Raw genomic sequence first — 16,602 nt, 5'->3', positions numbered from 1 at the left:
TTTTTATCAAATCATCAAAAATAAATGTGCTGAAGACTAAGCTTTTGTCTGGGGTGCGGGTTTAGCAATTTTGTAAATTTGTCTCATAATATATGGTGTGGCTCTTTCCCAAAATAAAATTAATATTTTTTGCTTTTATGGCTCTTTGAGTCAAAAAGGTTCCCGACCCCTGCTTTACTCCGTCCGCCTATCAACAACAACGGGCATATTTTAAATAAAATCCAATACTTTTAGGTGAGCCTTTTAGTAGTGATCGTCATGTATTGATTCTTAGCAATTTCTTTGTAATAATTTTCTATTTTGAATTAATACCTATATTTTTGTGAGACAATATTTCTTTAAATATGTTTACAAAAATAAAAACTGATTCAATGTTTTAAAAGTATAGCATTAATAATCCACAAATTAACCCCCTTAGGAAAAGCACACTTTTGCTTTATATTTGTTCTTATTCCTGTTCTTTTTTTTTTAATCACATCTGTTTTGTATTACCTGGTCTTTTTGTAAATAGTGCCTTCATACAATTATTAAGGGCTACAGCTGAAGCTCTAGCTATCTTATGTTTTGCTATTCAGTTATTTATTCAAATTGTTCATGACCGATCAACCAATAGGTGAAAAGTTTTTGTGCAGCTTTTGCAGAAGTCGCCGCTAATGTTAATGTTCCAACAGCAATTGAAACTCACCAGGGCAGTGCTAAGGTTTGTTTGTTAGGCTTGAATGTCAAAATTCCGCCAAAGCTGAAGTGGGTGGGGAAATACATTTAACATTTATGAAGTTTTCGCTAATGAAAACAGTACAATGAAAATATACATCCAGTAAATCCTAACCTTAACACTCATAATAACATACAAAACATAGCTCAACCATAAACCACACAACTTGACTAACTTAGGTGATATTAAAAGAGTACCTCCCCCTCAAAAATTTATGATTGGGTTTTATCAGTTCCAAAAAATATACCGGTATGCGGCGCACATAATCATTCATTGCTGTGTGCATGTTCCATGAAATCTACTCCAACACAACCCTATGTACATTTTGCATACATACAACGAAAGTTAACTTACTAACTATTGGTGAGGAATTTCTCTTTTTATATCTTTATTTAATTCAGAATCTAATTTTGTGGTTTATTATTCGGCCAGCAGGTAGTGCTCACGGTTTCCCACCCGAATTCGTTTGAAATCTTATTTGCCCAGCACCAAACAGTTTGTTGTGAAATCCTTTCTTGAACTACCCTTGAGTCAGACAAAGCATCATATCGGGGGAAGAAAAAAGATGTGTGTTTGTAGACAATCAGCATGAACAAAACTAACAAATGCCACATGAAATGACTACACATCAGCAGAATTGGGAACGTAATTTTATACAAAGACCAAATAGTAGCACTTAAAAAAATAAAATAAACATTGGCATGCACTAATGCATGTATAACTTCAGCTGACGTCAACACAAGCAACAACACCTATATACACACAGCGAGTCATGTTACATGTGCAAATGAGACGTCATTGGATGCTGTTAAGTTTAAAGTTTAGTGAACAGTTCACAGATCCCTTAACCGCATCTGTTGTCGGGGCACCACTGAGGATGGAACTCCGGACAACCTTCTCCACTGCTGACGGTTCCTAGCCTGTTTTGGGGTCATGGCAAAGTTGGCACCAGTCCTTTCCTTGATGTTGTTGGCCCAATTATATCTCGGTCTTCCTATCATTTTGTGCAGCTCCGGTTTGAGCTTTATTTCTATTGAGACTCCTCTTTTGATGTGTCCAACATATCTACATTTGCAGACAGGTTTAAGCTCTTGGTGGTCGATGGTATTATTGTTAACTTAGTTTTTTTTCTGTGCTGATTGCCATCCCATACCCGATTGATGCTTTTTCCAGGCAATAGAGCAGACCTCTGAGTTCCTGTTCTTTTCCTGCCAGTCCAGCAATATCTTCAGAAAATGGATAACGTTTAGTTGTAACTCAAAATCAGGAGTGACAACATCAATGGATTTTAAAGTTACAGGGACAATAGGGAGAGGGCCTAAACATCAGAAAAAAAGTTCCAACCTGTTCCAAAAGTCATCACCTGGGCTCTTTCTTTTTATTAAATCTCCTAGGCTACAAAAGTACATCGCCCCTTAGGGATGTGAGGATTAAAGAACAGCAACATGGTTGGCCGATAGCAGTGTCTTAAACTCATGACAAAAATTTACTAGGCACCAGGGCAGACAACGCTTAAAAGTTGCCTACCCAGCCATAAAGTTGGCTGCCCCATTTTTCACAACTTCAAACACAATAAGACGACTTATCGTAAAAAAAACCCCATTGTTGCAAAGTATTAAGGATTGATAGAATATATAACAGAACCACACTTTAAAATTAAGTTTATTATAAATGTACTTATAACATTCATTGCATGCATATGACATCGCTGTTTTCCATCTGTCATCAGTATATACCTGTCTTTACTCATCTTCATTCATGCAATGTTTGCGTTGCTTTGTCTGTTACAAGCCTCGTGAATTCCTCTTTCCATGGTGCTTTTAATGTACTTTTGCGTTTTGTAATGTCATACATTTTGTTAGCCTCTTTCAAATCTTTCTTCTAGGGCTGAGGTATTGGCTTGATTCCTAATCACTTATACATTTTTTTTTCGTTCTCTGTGCGTCTACTTTGGAAAATTATATGCAAATGCACGACCTTATAACGCTTGGGAAAGTCTGGAAGCATGAAGTTATTCGATGCAGGCTTCTGATTGGCTGCAGAGTACGCAAATAAAACGAAATTCCGAAATTTACAAACCGAACGAAGATTTTGAAATCGGAATGATTTGAAAAAAAAAAAAAAAAAAAAAAAAAGAAAACTAAATATATTCTTTTTTCTTTCTTGAAAAGGTTGTCGGCCACCCGGGCGGAGATTATTTCAGACACTGCCGATAGTGACAATGACGTAAGCAGGTTATAAGAGTCAAACCAACAAACAACAGTCAACGTTACACTAATGAACTGGCACCGTATGCAATTTTCTTAGCCAAGGTCTAATATTCCAAACAGAATTACATTATCAAGTGCATAAACATATTTTTTGTACTAATGGAACCCCTTTCTTGTGAGGAACAATTTTGGACTAAATGGGCCAATGCGAACAAACCAAGTGCATTTAAACGGTTGTGACACACATACCGCAATCTTTCCATCTTGATTGCGCTCGACTGGGTGCCCTTCTAGTTCACTTATTTATCGATGAAGCATCCAGCTGGATAGTAGACGTTGGGGAAAAAAATAGCAGGGAGGAGGAATTATATGAACTTCCTGAAAGTCTTTGGGAATTCGTCACCAGACAACCGCGCCTTTGTTGAATAGATAATCTCCTCCTTTGGAATTATGTGAAAGAGCGGACCATAAAATCAGCGCCGTGCCCGTTATAAAATGTTAAAATGCTTGGCGAGGCATTCATATAATTGGTCATTAACCTCTACAAGCCCTCCGCAAGCACTGTTGTCCTTGCCAACTCCCACCGCTTTCATCTAATAGTCGTTTTTCATGTTGACGTGGCGCAAATATACCGTCTGAGCACAAAACTCTCACTGTTTCCACGAAAAAGGACGGCGGCGTATTTATTTCCGCTATGGATTTGTAAAAGCGGAATTTTGCCTTAGGTTATTCCTGAAAAAAGTGTTTAGTCGAGGCGATGGGTTAGGCCCTATAGAGGACTGATCCTGTCATATGTAGGAAAGCATGTATGATTTAATAAATCCCAACAAATAAATGAGATATAAATAAACAAATAAATAAATCAAGTAATATCTAGATGTAACATGAATATAATCTGCTCATTTATGTGTGCCCTGTGACTGGTTGGCAACCAGTTCAGGGTGTCCCTGACCCACTGCCCACACCCCCGCGACCCTACTGAGGATAAGCGGTGCAGATAATGGATGGATTTTTATTTTTTTTCCATTTTGAAGTGTATATTTTTTACTTCTATAGGTATTTATTTACAAATTTTGTCTTAGATTTTGTCATGTATTTTGTAATTTATTTTATCCTTTTTTGTCCTAAATTTTGTTGGGTATTTGTCAAGTATTTTGTTATGTATTATATCATTTCTTTTGTGGTCTATTTTGTCATTTGTTGTCATTTATTTATTTCAGTATCTATTTTGTCATGTATTTTGTTGTGTGTTTTATCTATTGTGTCAGGTTTTTTGTTGTGTAACTTATTGTGTCTCACACAATTTGTTTTTGTAGAGTATTTCGTCATTTTTTAATTCGAGTATCTATTATGTATTCTATTTTCTCATTCATTTTTTCACAATAAAATGTTATTCAAACAAGGAAATGTCAGATTTGACAATTTTAGTGGGGATAAGGGAATCCAACAAAAAGTGCTCCCAAGAGGAAGTGAAATGGAAAAATAGAGACAAAAACCCAGTCCATTAAAAGGCATGGCTTGAACAAATACAAAATCAGCAGTGAAAAGAAGAGGGATTTTCTGAAAGTGGTGCAGATAGGCATCAATATCAGACAAATCAATGTAGAAAATCAGTCAAAGCTGTCCTTATACACACACTAGCATTCTAATGAAAACTAGGTGTGGCCAGTCAGTCAATTAGTCACCTTGGCGCACAGGAACCCAACAGAGGCACCACAGTCGCCTGAACTTTTCACCTATTGGTTTATCTTTAATGAACAAATCACCTACTAATGTCTTGCTTCCCTTATCCTTGGGGATAAAAGGCATTGGAGTCGATGGGTACACTCAACAATCAACCAATAGTTTAAAACTCATCCAGTTTGCCCTAATTTAAATAACATTTTGATACGATTGAATGCAACAAAACACACGACCAAATAAATGACAAAATATGGAATTAAGTATGTGAAAACATAAATGATCAAATGCATACAAGAAATAATTTTATTTATGTCATTTATTTAGGTATTACATAATTTACGTGGCAGCACGGCGGCGCAGTGGTTAGCGCATGTGCGGCACAGTTCATGACTTGGGAACCTCCTGCGTGGGTTCAAATCCAGCTCCAGACTTCCTGTGCAGAGTTTGTATGTTCTCCCCGTGCTTGCGTGAGTTTCCTCCGGGCATTCCGGTTTCCTCCCACATTCCAAAAACATGCATTTCAGGTGAATTGGCCGGTCCAAATTGTCCCTAGGTGTGAATGAGCGAGTGAGTTGTCTGTCCCTGTGCGCCCTGCGATTGGCTGGCAACCAGTTCAGGGTGCCCGATGATTGCTGGGATGGGCTCCAGCACCCCCGCGACCCTACTGAGGATAAGCGGTGTAGCTAATGAGATGAGATAATTTACGTGTTAGTGTGGCAGATAAGTGGTTAGTGTACAGCTAAGGTCCAGGGTTCAAAACTAGCTACTGCAGCCTCCCCATGCAGACTTTGCATGTTCTCCCTGTGCCTGCATAGGTTTCTTCCCATATTCCAAAAACACGCATATCAGGCTTATCAGCCAGTTCAAGTTGTCCCTAGGTGTGAATGAGTTGTCTGTCTCTGTATGCCCTGCGACTGGCTGGCAACCGGTTTAGGGTGTCCCCTGCCCACTGCCTGCAACCCTAGTGAGAATCAGCAACACACAAAATGGATGGATGATTTATGTGTTCATATATTTGTAGGTGTTTATTTATTTCTACACATGGCAAAATTGGTCCTCCGGAACAAAATAAATGTAGGCGGCGGCGACTCCAAGGTTACAGAGAGAAAAAAAAACACAAGACCCAAAAATGACTCTGACAAATGACCCTTGCAATTTGCTGGGGGATACGGGATGTTATCACCCGACGGTGCGTGACCTCTCATCCAATTGTGCTGATAATAGAGTGGCAATAAAATCTTTAATAGAACACTTGCTGATCATGTGACTTGACTAGCGCACATGGCGTGTCACGTTCTATCTCAAAGCTCCCACCGGATCTTTTTACATGCTGTAACTTTGCCTTTCCTCTAGCTTTTATTACTTGCTACTTTGCCCGACCAATAATGACAGAAGTGTCTCACTCCAATACACTAGACCCCCAGGATAAGGCTACTCCGCCTTACCATATTTTCACTTCACGACTTGAAATGGGATGGGATATTTCACACTGAACCAGATCAGCAGCACATTTTGCAAGCCTAAAAAAACAAAATAATTTCAACTTTGCGGTGTTCATGTGTATGATGCCCATGAAATGGCTGTCTGCTATTGGTCAATGCCATATAAAACTTTGGTATGCTATTGGTTTGTGTCACAGCAAACATGAAAATGTCAACATGGACAAGTGTCGATAGAGTATTACATTTTTTAACTTATTCATTCGCTATTCTAAGGTATGTACTTATGCTAAAGGTAGAAGCAAAAAAACATGATAACCATAAAAAAGAGTTCGTAATTATCGAGAAAGACATGGCATGCAAATGGTTAGATTGCATGGCCGTAAACCTTTCCTCTGGTAAAAGACAGACTAGCAATCCAGGGGAAGGCCTCATGCATGCCAAACGCACCAAATCTACCCTATTCCTCAATTATTTTGTGTTTATTTTAGTGTTTTGTTTTGTTTTATTCATTTTTGTGTGTATCTTTTTCACAACGCTGAGTTGTCGAGGATGGAATCAGTAAGTATCACTCTGCTACATATGACTTTCACCTCCGCTGGTCCCCTGACTACTTGAGTCAGCTAGGAGGCGAAAAATTGCAGGAATGGCCAAGATAAAGAAATAGGAGCTAGGATAAACAATCAGGGATCAGATACACTGATGTCCCTCAAAAAGAAAAAATGTGCAACTTTTTACAAAACCACGTTGCAGCAGTGATGCGGCCATAGTTACAGAACAGTCTTTTGAATCAGTGTGTGATTGCTTCGTTTCTTAGAGTTGAAGTAAAAAGAAGTGAAAGAAAATGATCGGATCGGTATCCAATCAGAAAAAGCATGCCACCCAAAAGGATAGGTCAACTTCTTTCCCGAGGAATTATTTTGAACTTTTCTTAGCCTGTGCTCCGAGAGCACAGTGTCACAATCGGAATTCCGTCCCTTTTAAGAGAAGTGTCTCTTTTTGCTCGGCTCACTAAAAAGAGTCAAAGTTAAAGTAAGATGTTTTTATTGTTGATTTAATTAGTGTATTACCAATAATAATGTAAAATTGTGCATGAAATGCTTCTTTAAACGCGTATTATACTACTATATTATTATGGTCTTTATTTTCCACTCTACAGTGACTTTTTTTTACTAAGTAACTTAAAGGTCAGGCAAACTAATAAATATTTTTCAGTGCAAAAACAAATAAATTATACATCCATCTATTATCTGCACCTCTTATCCTCCGTAGGGTCACGGGGGTGCTGGAACCCATCCCAGCTATCTTCCGGCAGTGGGCAGGGGACACCCTGAACTGGTTGCCAGCCAATCGCAGGGCACACAGACAATTCACTCGCTCACTCACGCCTAGGGACCATTTGGACCGGCCAATTAACCTTACATGCATGTTTTTTGAGGAGAGGTATAACTTTAATTTCTGATTGTATTTTATTATACATATTATATATGTGGGCAGCACGGCGGCGCAGTGGTTAGCACATGTGCGGCACAGTTCTGAGGTCATGAGATCGAACTTTCCTGTTTGGAGTTTGCATGTTCTCACCGTGTTTGCGTGGGTTTCCTCCGGGCACTCCTGTTTCCTCCCACATTCCAAAAACAAGCATGTTAGGTTTGAATGGCCGGTCCAAATTGTCCCTAGATGTGAATGAGAGAGTGAGTTGTCTGTCTCTGTTTAGGGTGTCCCCTGCCCACTGCTCAAACATAGCTAGGACTCCAGCACCCACGCAACCCTCCTGAGGATAAGCGGTGCAGATAATGGATGGATGGACATGTGTAGTGAAACTGTTTTCAATGCAACTGTTATGTTTGTGGCTTAAACAATTGATACATTCAGAGTAATTTTACATGAAGAAGAAGTTACATTTATTTTACATACCGATTTTATTTAGTCACATTTATAAGTTACATCAGGAGCTTTGAGGGTGGCAATTACGCTGATTTGGCCCTCTGTAAAAATGAGTTCTACACCCATGCTGTAGAGGTTTTCATCTATTTTATCATGCGGCTATTTTAAAGCAGTTTGAGGGGGTCGGTCTCCATAGGAGTATATACGGTAATTTGTAACTAGATAGTTACTTTTGGAGTAACGCCTATTCTCTGGTGTCATTAATCTCAAGGTATTTTTTCAATAAAGTTTCTAGTAATTCTAACTGTTTTTCAGTAACGCGCCCAACACTGCGCATGACTAACTGAAAGTTGGCAAGAACCGCAAAGTTACTGTGACCTTCAAATCAAATACGTCTCTCTGTCCATTAAGCCAAAGACAGACTTTGCTAAAACTACAATCAAGACGATCGCTCTCCACACCAACCACGTGTCTCCAAATTAAAGGTGACACTTTCAATTGGTCGGCATTAAGGTGAGATTGCTCTTGTTAAGGGCGGATTCCCTTTCTTTTGTCCTTGCATTACTTAAAAAGAAAAAAACTCAACAAAAGAAGGACGAACAGACGACACGGGGAGTACCTTTTGTCTTTTCCGAAGGGTGAAGTTCTTCCACAGGAGCAAAGCAAACTGCGTCAGGAGACCCATTACGCTTTATCCTGGCAATATCCTGCCAACACGTCTCTATGGCAACAGGTCCACTTAATAAACCCTGCAGGGGATGAAAGCCAGAGTTTTGGTTTTTAATACAAGACCAGTGCCGCATCTTGGCCTGGGGGGCTTTGGTTTTGCCACGAATCACTCACTTCTTCAGGCTTTAGGGCTTACTGTCATTATTATTGTCGTTGTTATCACATTACACTCCGAAAAACGATGGGTTTTAGTTCACTAGCACATTAAATGAAAACCTTGTTTGATTTATATTAACACAGATGCGCCAAATCATTTTTCGCCAATGTGTTTCAGATGACACCTCGATATGTAAATGAGTCCATACTCAAGCAAAATGATATCGGACACAAAAATTCAACTATTTTTTGCTGTGGTGTTTGGACGAAAAATCTGGAGGCGAACTAAGCCAAACACAAGGCAGATTAAGATGAGCGGACATTTTTGCGACTTTAGTCTAATTACGAGAGAGATTGTCCATCGATAATACGTGTTGAGAAATGATCAGTGTGCTTTATGCCTTTTCACTTTGATAATAATGGGTCCCAAGAAAGTCAGTGAAAAGGGGAAGGTAAAGTGAAAACATCTTAAGAAATTATAGCAATGTAGTGTGTTTTATTGCCTTTTTTTATGAGAATAATGGGTCCTGAGGAGGTTAGTGATAAGAGGGAGGAAAAGTTAGAACAACTTTTTAAAAAATAAAATAAGAAACAATGTTTGGAAAAATCGACATATATGTACAAGGAAGTGCTTGTGAAGTGATACCTCGATACTCGAACGGCTCTGCTTTCGACAAAATCAGTATTAGACCAAAGAATTTTGGTAATTTCAGTATTGGAAGGTAAAAAAATCGGAACTCGAACACACCTGAACACAGTTGAATTTGTAGCCGAGTGAGATGACAGCCATCTTGGCAACTCGGGTAGTATCATTTCAAAAGACATCGTCAGTCCGACAACACATATTGAAAACTATTCTTAATTTAATGCGTTTTATTGCCTTTTTTGACGATAAAAATGGGTCTCAAGGAAGTCAGTGAAAAAGTGTAGGAAAAGGGAGAAAAACTTAAAAGAGAAAAATATCTCATCTCATCTCATTAGCTGCACCGCTTATCCTCAGTAGGGTCGCGGGGGTGCTGGAGCCCATCCCAGCAATCATCGGGCAGTGGGCAGGGGACACCCTGAACTGTTGCCAGCCAATCCCAGGGCACACAGAGACAGACCACTCGCTCGCTCATTCACACCTAGGGACAATTTGGACCGGCCAATCCACCTGAAATGCATGTCTTTGGAATGTGGGAGAAAACCCATGCAAGAACGGGGAGAACATACAAACTCCGCACAGTAAGTCCGGTATCTACATTTAAACCCACACAGGAGGTTCCCAAGACCTTAGAACTGTGCCGCACACGCGCTAACCACTGCGCTGTGCTGCCCAGAGAAAAAAATGTTTTAGGAAAACATGGCAATTACTTATAGGCTAATGCATGTAAAGTGATACCTCGAACGACTCTGCTGTTGACAAAATCGGTATTTGACCCAAAAACTTATTAATTTCTGTATTGGGATGTGAGATCACAACTGTTTTAGCTAGTCGGTTAGTATAATTTCGAGACAGATGATCAGTCCTAAAACACGTGTTGAGAAATTATTGCAATTTAGAGTGTTTTATTGCCTTTTTCTATGAGAATAAAGGGTCCTGAAAAAGTTAGTGATTTGTGGAAGGAAAAGTTAGAACAACTTTTGAAAAAATAAAATAAAAAAGAATGTTGGAAAAAATAGACAAATATGTACAAGGGAATTCTTGTAAAGTGATGGCTCGGCAATCAAACAACTCTGTGTTCAAACGAATCTGTATTTAACCAGCAAATTACGGTAATTTCAGTTTGGGAATAAAAAAATCGAACTCGAACAAACCCGAACACAGCTGAATGCGTGGCCGAGTGCCATCTTGGCTACTCGAATAGTATCATTTCGAGAGAGATTGTCAGTCCGACGACACCTATTAAGAACTCATTGTGATTTATTGTGTTTTATTGCCTTTTTGACGATAATAATGGATCCCAAAAAATTGAGTGAGAGGAACAGATAAAAGATAAAAGTAAAAATAAGATAAAAAAAGAATGTTTGTAAAGTGATAAAGTCAACTGATTCTGTATTTAAACAAATAAGTATTCGACCAACAAATTTGAGGTATTGGAATGGATAATCGAAACGTAAAAACACCCATACACAGATGAACGCGTGGTTGGGGATAAAGCAGCCATCTTGGCTACTCGGGTAGTATCGTTTTGAGAGAGATAGTCCGTCCAACAAAACATATTAAAAATTTAGTGTGATTTATTGTGTTTTATTGCCTTTTTTGATGAGAATAAAGGGCCCCAAGAAAGTTAGTGATAAGGGGAAGGAAATAAAGGAAACCAGCGAGAAAAATGATCGAGTTGAAAAAGGAAATGATCGCCAAATACAAGAATGGTCTGCCATTGAAGAGCTGCTTGTGTATTTTGTACTCACGTTTGTTGCACCAAGGATGAAAAAAAGCCATTGTTGTCCCAAAATGAATATAAAAAATTTTGGTTACATGAAAGCAACTACATATTTAATCTTGACGCATATTAAAAGTTATAAAAATTTAATCAATGCTTTAGTAAATAATTAATTAAGGGTTTAGGTAATGAACACACAAAAACAACTTTGTGAAATACAGTTCCCCGGTAGTCGAATATTTGAAAAAAATCAGTGTTCAACTCAAAAATTTGCATAGTTATTGCTGCAGTGTTTGAAAATCTGAATTTGAACACACAAGCCAAACACAGCAGAAGGAGTGACCGAGTGTGATGAGAAGCTCACTTGACTACTTTTGCCCTGTTGGGTAGCATCATTTATAGAAAGAACATCAATCTGACAACACGTGATGGGAATTGTGATTTTATGTGTTTATTACCTTTTTCGCCAATAATAACGGTTCCAGAGAATGTTAGCAATAACTAAAAATACTGTTTAACGTAAACAATTCTTAAAATGGGCACAAATTAGTGTAGGTGGGTGCTGGTTTAAGGAGAATTAATTCATTTGGAAATAGTTAAAAATACAGTAAAGTAAAAACAATAAATACAATGTAAAAAATGACTTGACAGTAGAATTCTTTATAGACATATAGTAATACTTTGGTACCCAAACGACTCTACAGAAATTCCATATTTTAAACTTCCTTAGTTTACCAGTGCATAGCAAATTACATAATATGGAACTTGCATACAAAAATAAGTACATTTTTGTATTGAAAATGTTGATTGTTACAAATATGTTGATTTATTTTCCAACAAAACGTGTATCATAAAGTTATCAACGATGGCTACTATGATTTTACATTCTTTTACATTGCCCAAGAACAAATTTCAATTTAAAAACGGCGCTCTTAAATGCTAGTAGGAAAAAAATATCTTTATCCATTCTGAAATTTGATTTTAAATATTTGGGTGCTCCTCCATAGGGCCATCACCACCTTAAACAAGCACACAAGACTTGAAAAATATCTGTTGTTTATTGTTGATTTTTGAGTGGCGTCTAATTTTGATCCAAAAAATGTTCACTACGTTGTTATGAATGACAATAAAGACATTTCAAATTCCATTATCTGTCTTGACTACTACAGTCATGTTGCTTTTTATTGATTGTCATACTCTTGCAGGCAGGCGTCAACCTGAAAGATGTAATTTGAAAAAAATAAAAGGCTCAGGGATGGCCTTCAGAACAGGTCTGAATTTCTTATCCAAAGACTTCTTTTCTGTCATCCTTGTAAGTTGAAAATCCATTGCCGCCTTTTCTTATTTTGAGTGTCTACTAACTTTAAACTTTGAGTGTTTATCATTTCATTAAATGTTTGGGTATTTTGGATGTTTAAGTAGACGTTTCATGATTATTTCGGGAATTTCAGAATGCGTAGGAACGTATAGGAAAGAACACCTTCTGCTGGAATTTTTTAAAAGTTATTTCGACAAATTGATGGCTGAACAACTATCCTGAAGAGACTATAATCTAGTACAGAATTTTCAAAGTATTTCCAAGTATTAAATAATATTCAATTTCAGGACAGTTGCAAACTACTGCAAATATGACTTTGTTGAAGTGTTTTAACTATAGCTGAAATGATATTGAAATTATTTGTTTTGATTTTACTTTCCCAATATTTTATGAGGGAGTCTGGTTTATGATGTAAAAAAAAGTGTTTCTGAGTGGTGCAAAGTTGTAGGGGGACACTTCAGAATTGTACTGATATTTTATATGCGACAATCTAATAATTTATTTGAACATTTTATTTGAACGTGCTTTTGTCAAGCTTTACTTGAGGGTTGTAAATGTCTTGTAACGTCATCCTTTATATTTGATAGGTATTTATTGTTCACAGGCCAAAGGTTTATTCCCATATTTCACATGACAGTGAAAAGTCTGTGGAGTGTGGACACAAGGTGATGCCGATCAGACATTTTTTTTTTTTTTTTTTTTTTTTTTTTGGGGGGGGGGTGTTGGGGGGGTGGATGTAGCAGAACCACACCACTTAACGCTCCATTTCCTCTTCCTGTGGCCCCTTTCCCTCAGTGCATTTTTTTATTTACCGCAATGCCAGCCAATGTTTTATTTACCGTCATTTAGCCCTGTGACACTCTTGGTTCCCAAATGGGCAAATTATCACAGCGCTAGCCTACAGCGCCAATGGCTTTCTTATTGTTTGCATGTTGTCTGTGCACTTGTTTTTCTGTCCTCCGGGGAACTGGTATAAGACAGGGACAATAGGAAGATGTGACTTTTGTTGCAGTTGCATTGGAAACATGACACACCCCCCTCGGTGTGGGAATAAATTACTGCTACCGTATTATCGCTGTTATTTTAAAAATAGTCGTATCTCCATTTTATTTTTGCATCAATTTATGCAAACACAAAAATGACAAATTTGGAGATTAGTCTTAATTGATAGATAGATAGATAGATAGATAGATAGATAGATATCTATCTATCTATCTATCTATCTATCTATCTATCTATCTATCTATCTATCTATCTATCTATCTATCTATCTATCTATCTATCTATCTATCTATCTATCTATCTATCTATCTATCTATCTATCTATCTATCTATCTATCTATCTATCTATCTATCTATCTATCTATCTATCTATCTATCTATCTATCTATCTATCTATCTATCTATCTATCTATCTATCTATCTATCTATCTATCTATCCTACCCTGGTCATATCCCTCGACCAACAGCAAGACAAACATACAAAAACAAAGACAAAAAAATGGGAAAAGTAGCAAAAAATACACACAAACATTTTTGGACCATGGCCAACCCAAATGCCCAAACACCCAAACAAGTTAAGCACCTCGTCACCCGAGTTGGTCATGCTTTGTCCCTCCAGATGAAACGGGACACAAGAAAGCGGCCATGTCACTTGGGTCAGGGTGAAACAACACTCTTCTGTTCAACAGCAGGGCCCGACAGCTTTCACTGGTTTACCCCTGCTGCATCATACAGATGCGCTGCCCATCCCTTAGAACACGTACAACACTGCTACACTCATTCCTATCACCAACAAGAGCTCTATATCTCTACTCCCTAACAGACAGCAAGGCTTAATGGTAGAGCAGCAAAAAATATATTATACTATAATATCCTATATAATATGTCACAGCACATTATAGAATGTAACACTACATCACTTAACATCACATATACCACGTAACATCACAAACTCAACAGATTGAAATGATTTCATTGATCATAAATTAGATATATGATCTGGTATCCCACGATATATATAGAAATAAATGTGTAAATACATACGTATCTCGATATAGAACATTAATTCACTTTATTCATTTAGTTAAGCATTTGTCATTTATCCATTTTGGTATTTATTTTGTCATCAATTTTGTCGTGCCCTATTGTCCTGCGTTCTGTCACGTAGTTTGTAGCTGACCTTGGAGTGTTTTTTGTCCACTATTCAGTCATGCATTTTATCGTGAATTTTGTCAAGTATTTGGGCTTTTGCGAGCAAGGACCTGTGCCTCAAAGCACAGCGTGGCGGCATCCTGCAAGACAAATATGGAGGGGACCTAAGTGTATCCTTGTATTTTTTTTACAGAATGAAAGTTTTTTTTGTAACACTAGGAGGCAGTAAATATTACACACTGTCCCTTTCAGCTGCCCACCTATCAGTTAATCGGTGATGATCATTGGCTATAGGTGGAAAGCTCAGCCAGTTCGACATCACCCTCTCCCACATTTTAATAACATGTTGTTTTTACAAATACATGGCAAAACAAGATACAAGACAAAATAAATGACGAAATGCTGATAAATTAATACAATTCATCAATGTCATATATTTAGGTATTATGCTTTTTCCGTCCATCTGGAAGCGGATCGAAGGTCAACAGGCATCCAAAAGGAAAAGTGATGGGGAGTAGAGAACACATATATACGGTACAGATATATATATGTTTATTGACTCATATGGCATATAATTTTAGGTATTTATCTATACATTCATTTCTACAATAAAGCAGAATTGGTTCTTCATAAATATAAGAAACATAACATGATTTAACATCCCTTGAGAGTAATAATTAATAGAAGTATTGGACATAATACATTTATTATATTAATACAGCTTTTCTAAATTTGATTTATTATATCTTAAACTGACACATACACGTATACACACACACACACACACACACACATGGACTTATGAGTGTGTGTATATATATATATATATATATATATATATATATATATATATATATATATATAGATAGATAGATAGATAGATAGATAGATAGATAGATAGATAGATAGATAGATAGATAGATAGATAGATAGATAGATAGATAGATACTTTATTCATCCCCGAAGGGAAATTCACTTTTCCAGCAGCATCCCTAAGCTGAGAACAATCGAAAATAACTGAGAACAATCGAAAAATAACACGGGAGCTGCTGGAGTGGCTGCCATTCGTGACGGCGCCGGAGAAACGATTCAATTTGAATCATGTACAAACAAACAAACAATTGAATCATGTACAAGAAACGATTCAATCTGAATCATGTACAAACAAACAAACAATTGAATCATGTACAACAAACAAACAAAATATTTATGTTTCAATAAGTGGAGTGTATATATATATATATATATATGTGTGTGTTTATTGTACTGCATTACTATAATAATTATAGAAATGTTGAATACATATTAAATAGTGTATATTGTTCAACTTAAAATTTCTAAATATACGTCACCACGTGATGTGTAAATGATTAACAAGGAATCTAAAGTTCACCATGACTCAACATACACGTGTAACACGTTGGCAAATACAAGGGGCAAACATGACAAATTTCTTTGAAACATCTCCAAAATAAGAAGCCCAACAAAGCAAATGCTAAAAAGACAGATGGGGAATACCTGGATGGGGCTTACCTTTGGCCGCTTGTCTGTCCAGGCATCTCCGTTTGTCTCTTGAAGTCTTTTGCTTTTGTGCGGCTGGCCCCACTACTGTTCTGTCCTTTTCCCTGCACTCATAAAGTATTCAAATGAGCTTGGATGAAGGGAGACGCTGATGAGCATACAGGTAGCTTCTAGGGTTTCTGTGGCAACAACAGGTGGGGTTTATTTTCAACTGAGCTCTGTTCTATTAACCCCGCATGGCCCAAATATAGAAGATAACTTACAATAAATGTGAGTTTTAAAAAAACGCTGCATGGCATCATTGGTCTTTGAGGTGAGCAGGATTTTTGTACCTGTACTCACTTTGTCTGAATAAATATAGGATTGATTGAATACTTAGCCTCATAACAGTATAATATATATTATAGATATCAACCACACACCATGTTGTATTTTTTATGAATGAGTAATTTATTAGTCAAAAAAAATATCCAAAAGGTGACAA

The 16,602-nt window shown here is 37.3% G+C and overlaps 1 protein-coding gene across 1 annotated transcript in view; it reads right to left on the bottom strand.

Annotated features, from left to right (window-relative positions):
• Nucleotides 1-16,175, bottom strand: part of LOC148356998 (phospholipid-transporting ATPase ABCA1) — a 181,764-nt gene extending 165,589 nt beyond the window's left edge. The window contains exons 1-2 of the mRNA XM_088347477.1: nt 16,131-16,175; nt 8,554-8,683 (exon numbers count right to left, since the gene is read on the bottom strand). Of these exons, the coding sequence (XP_088203603.1) occupies nt 8,554-8,619 (66 nt within the window). The 5' untranslated portion in view covers nt 8,620-8,683; nt 16,131-16,175. The remainder of the gene's footprint in view (nt 1-8,553; nt 8,684-16,130) is intronic.
• Nucleotides 16,176-16,602: the final 427 nt, after the last annotated feature.

Source organism: Urocampus carinirostris, chromosome 11 (genome assembly GCF_059441175.1).
Source record: "Urocampus carinirostris isolate Australia breed hairy pipefish chromosome 11, RoL_Ucar_1.0, whole genome shotgun sequence".
In the NCBI taxonomy this organism is placed as follows: domain Eukaryota; kingdom Metazoa; phylum Chordata; class Actinopteri; order Syngnathiformes; family Syngnathidae; genus Urocampus; species Urocampus carinirostris.
Note: the sequence above shows the minus strand (reverse complement) of the source record. Positions and strands in the feature narration are given on the sequence as shown.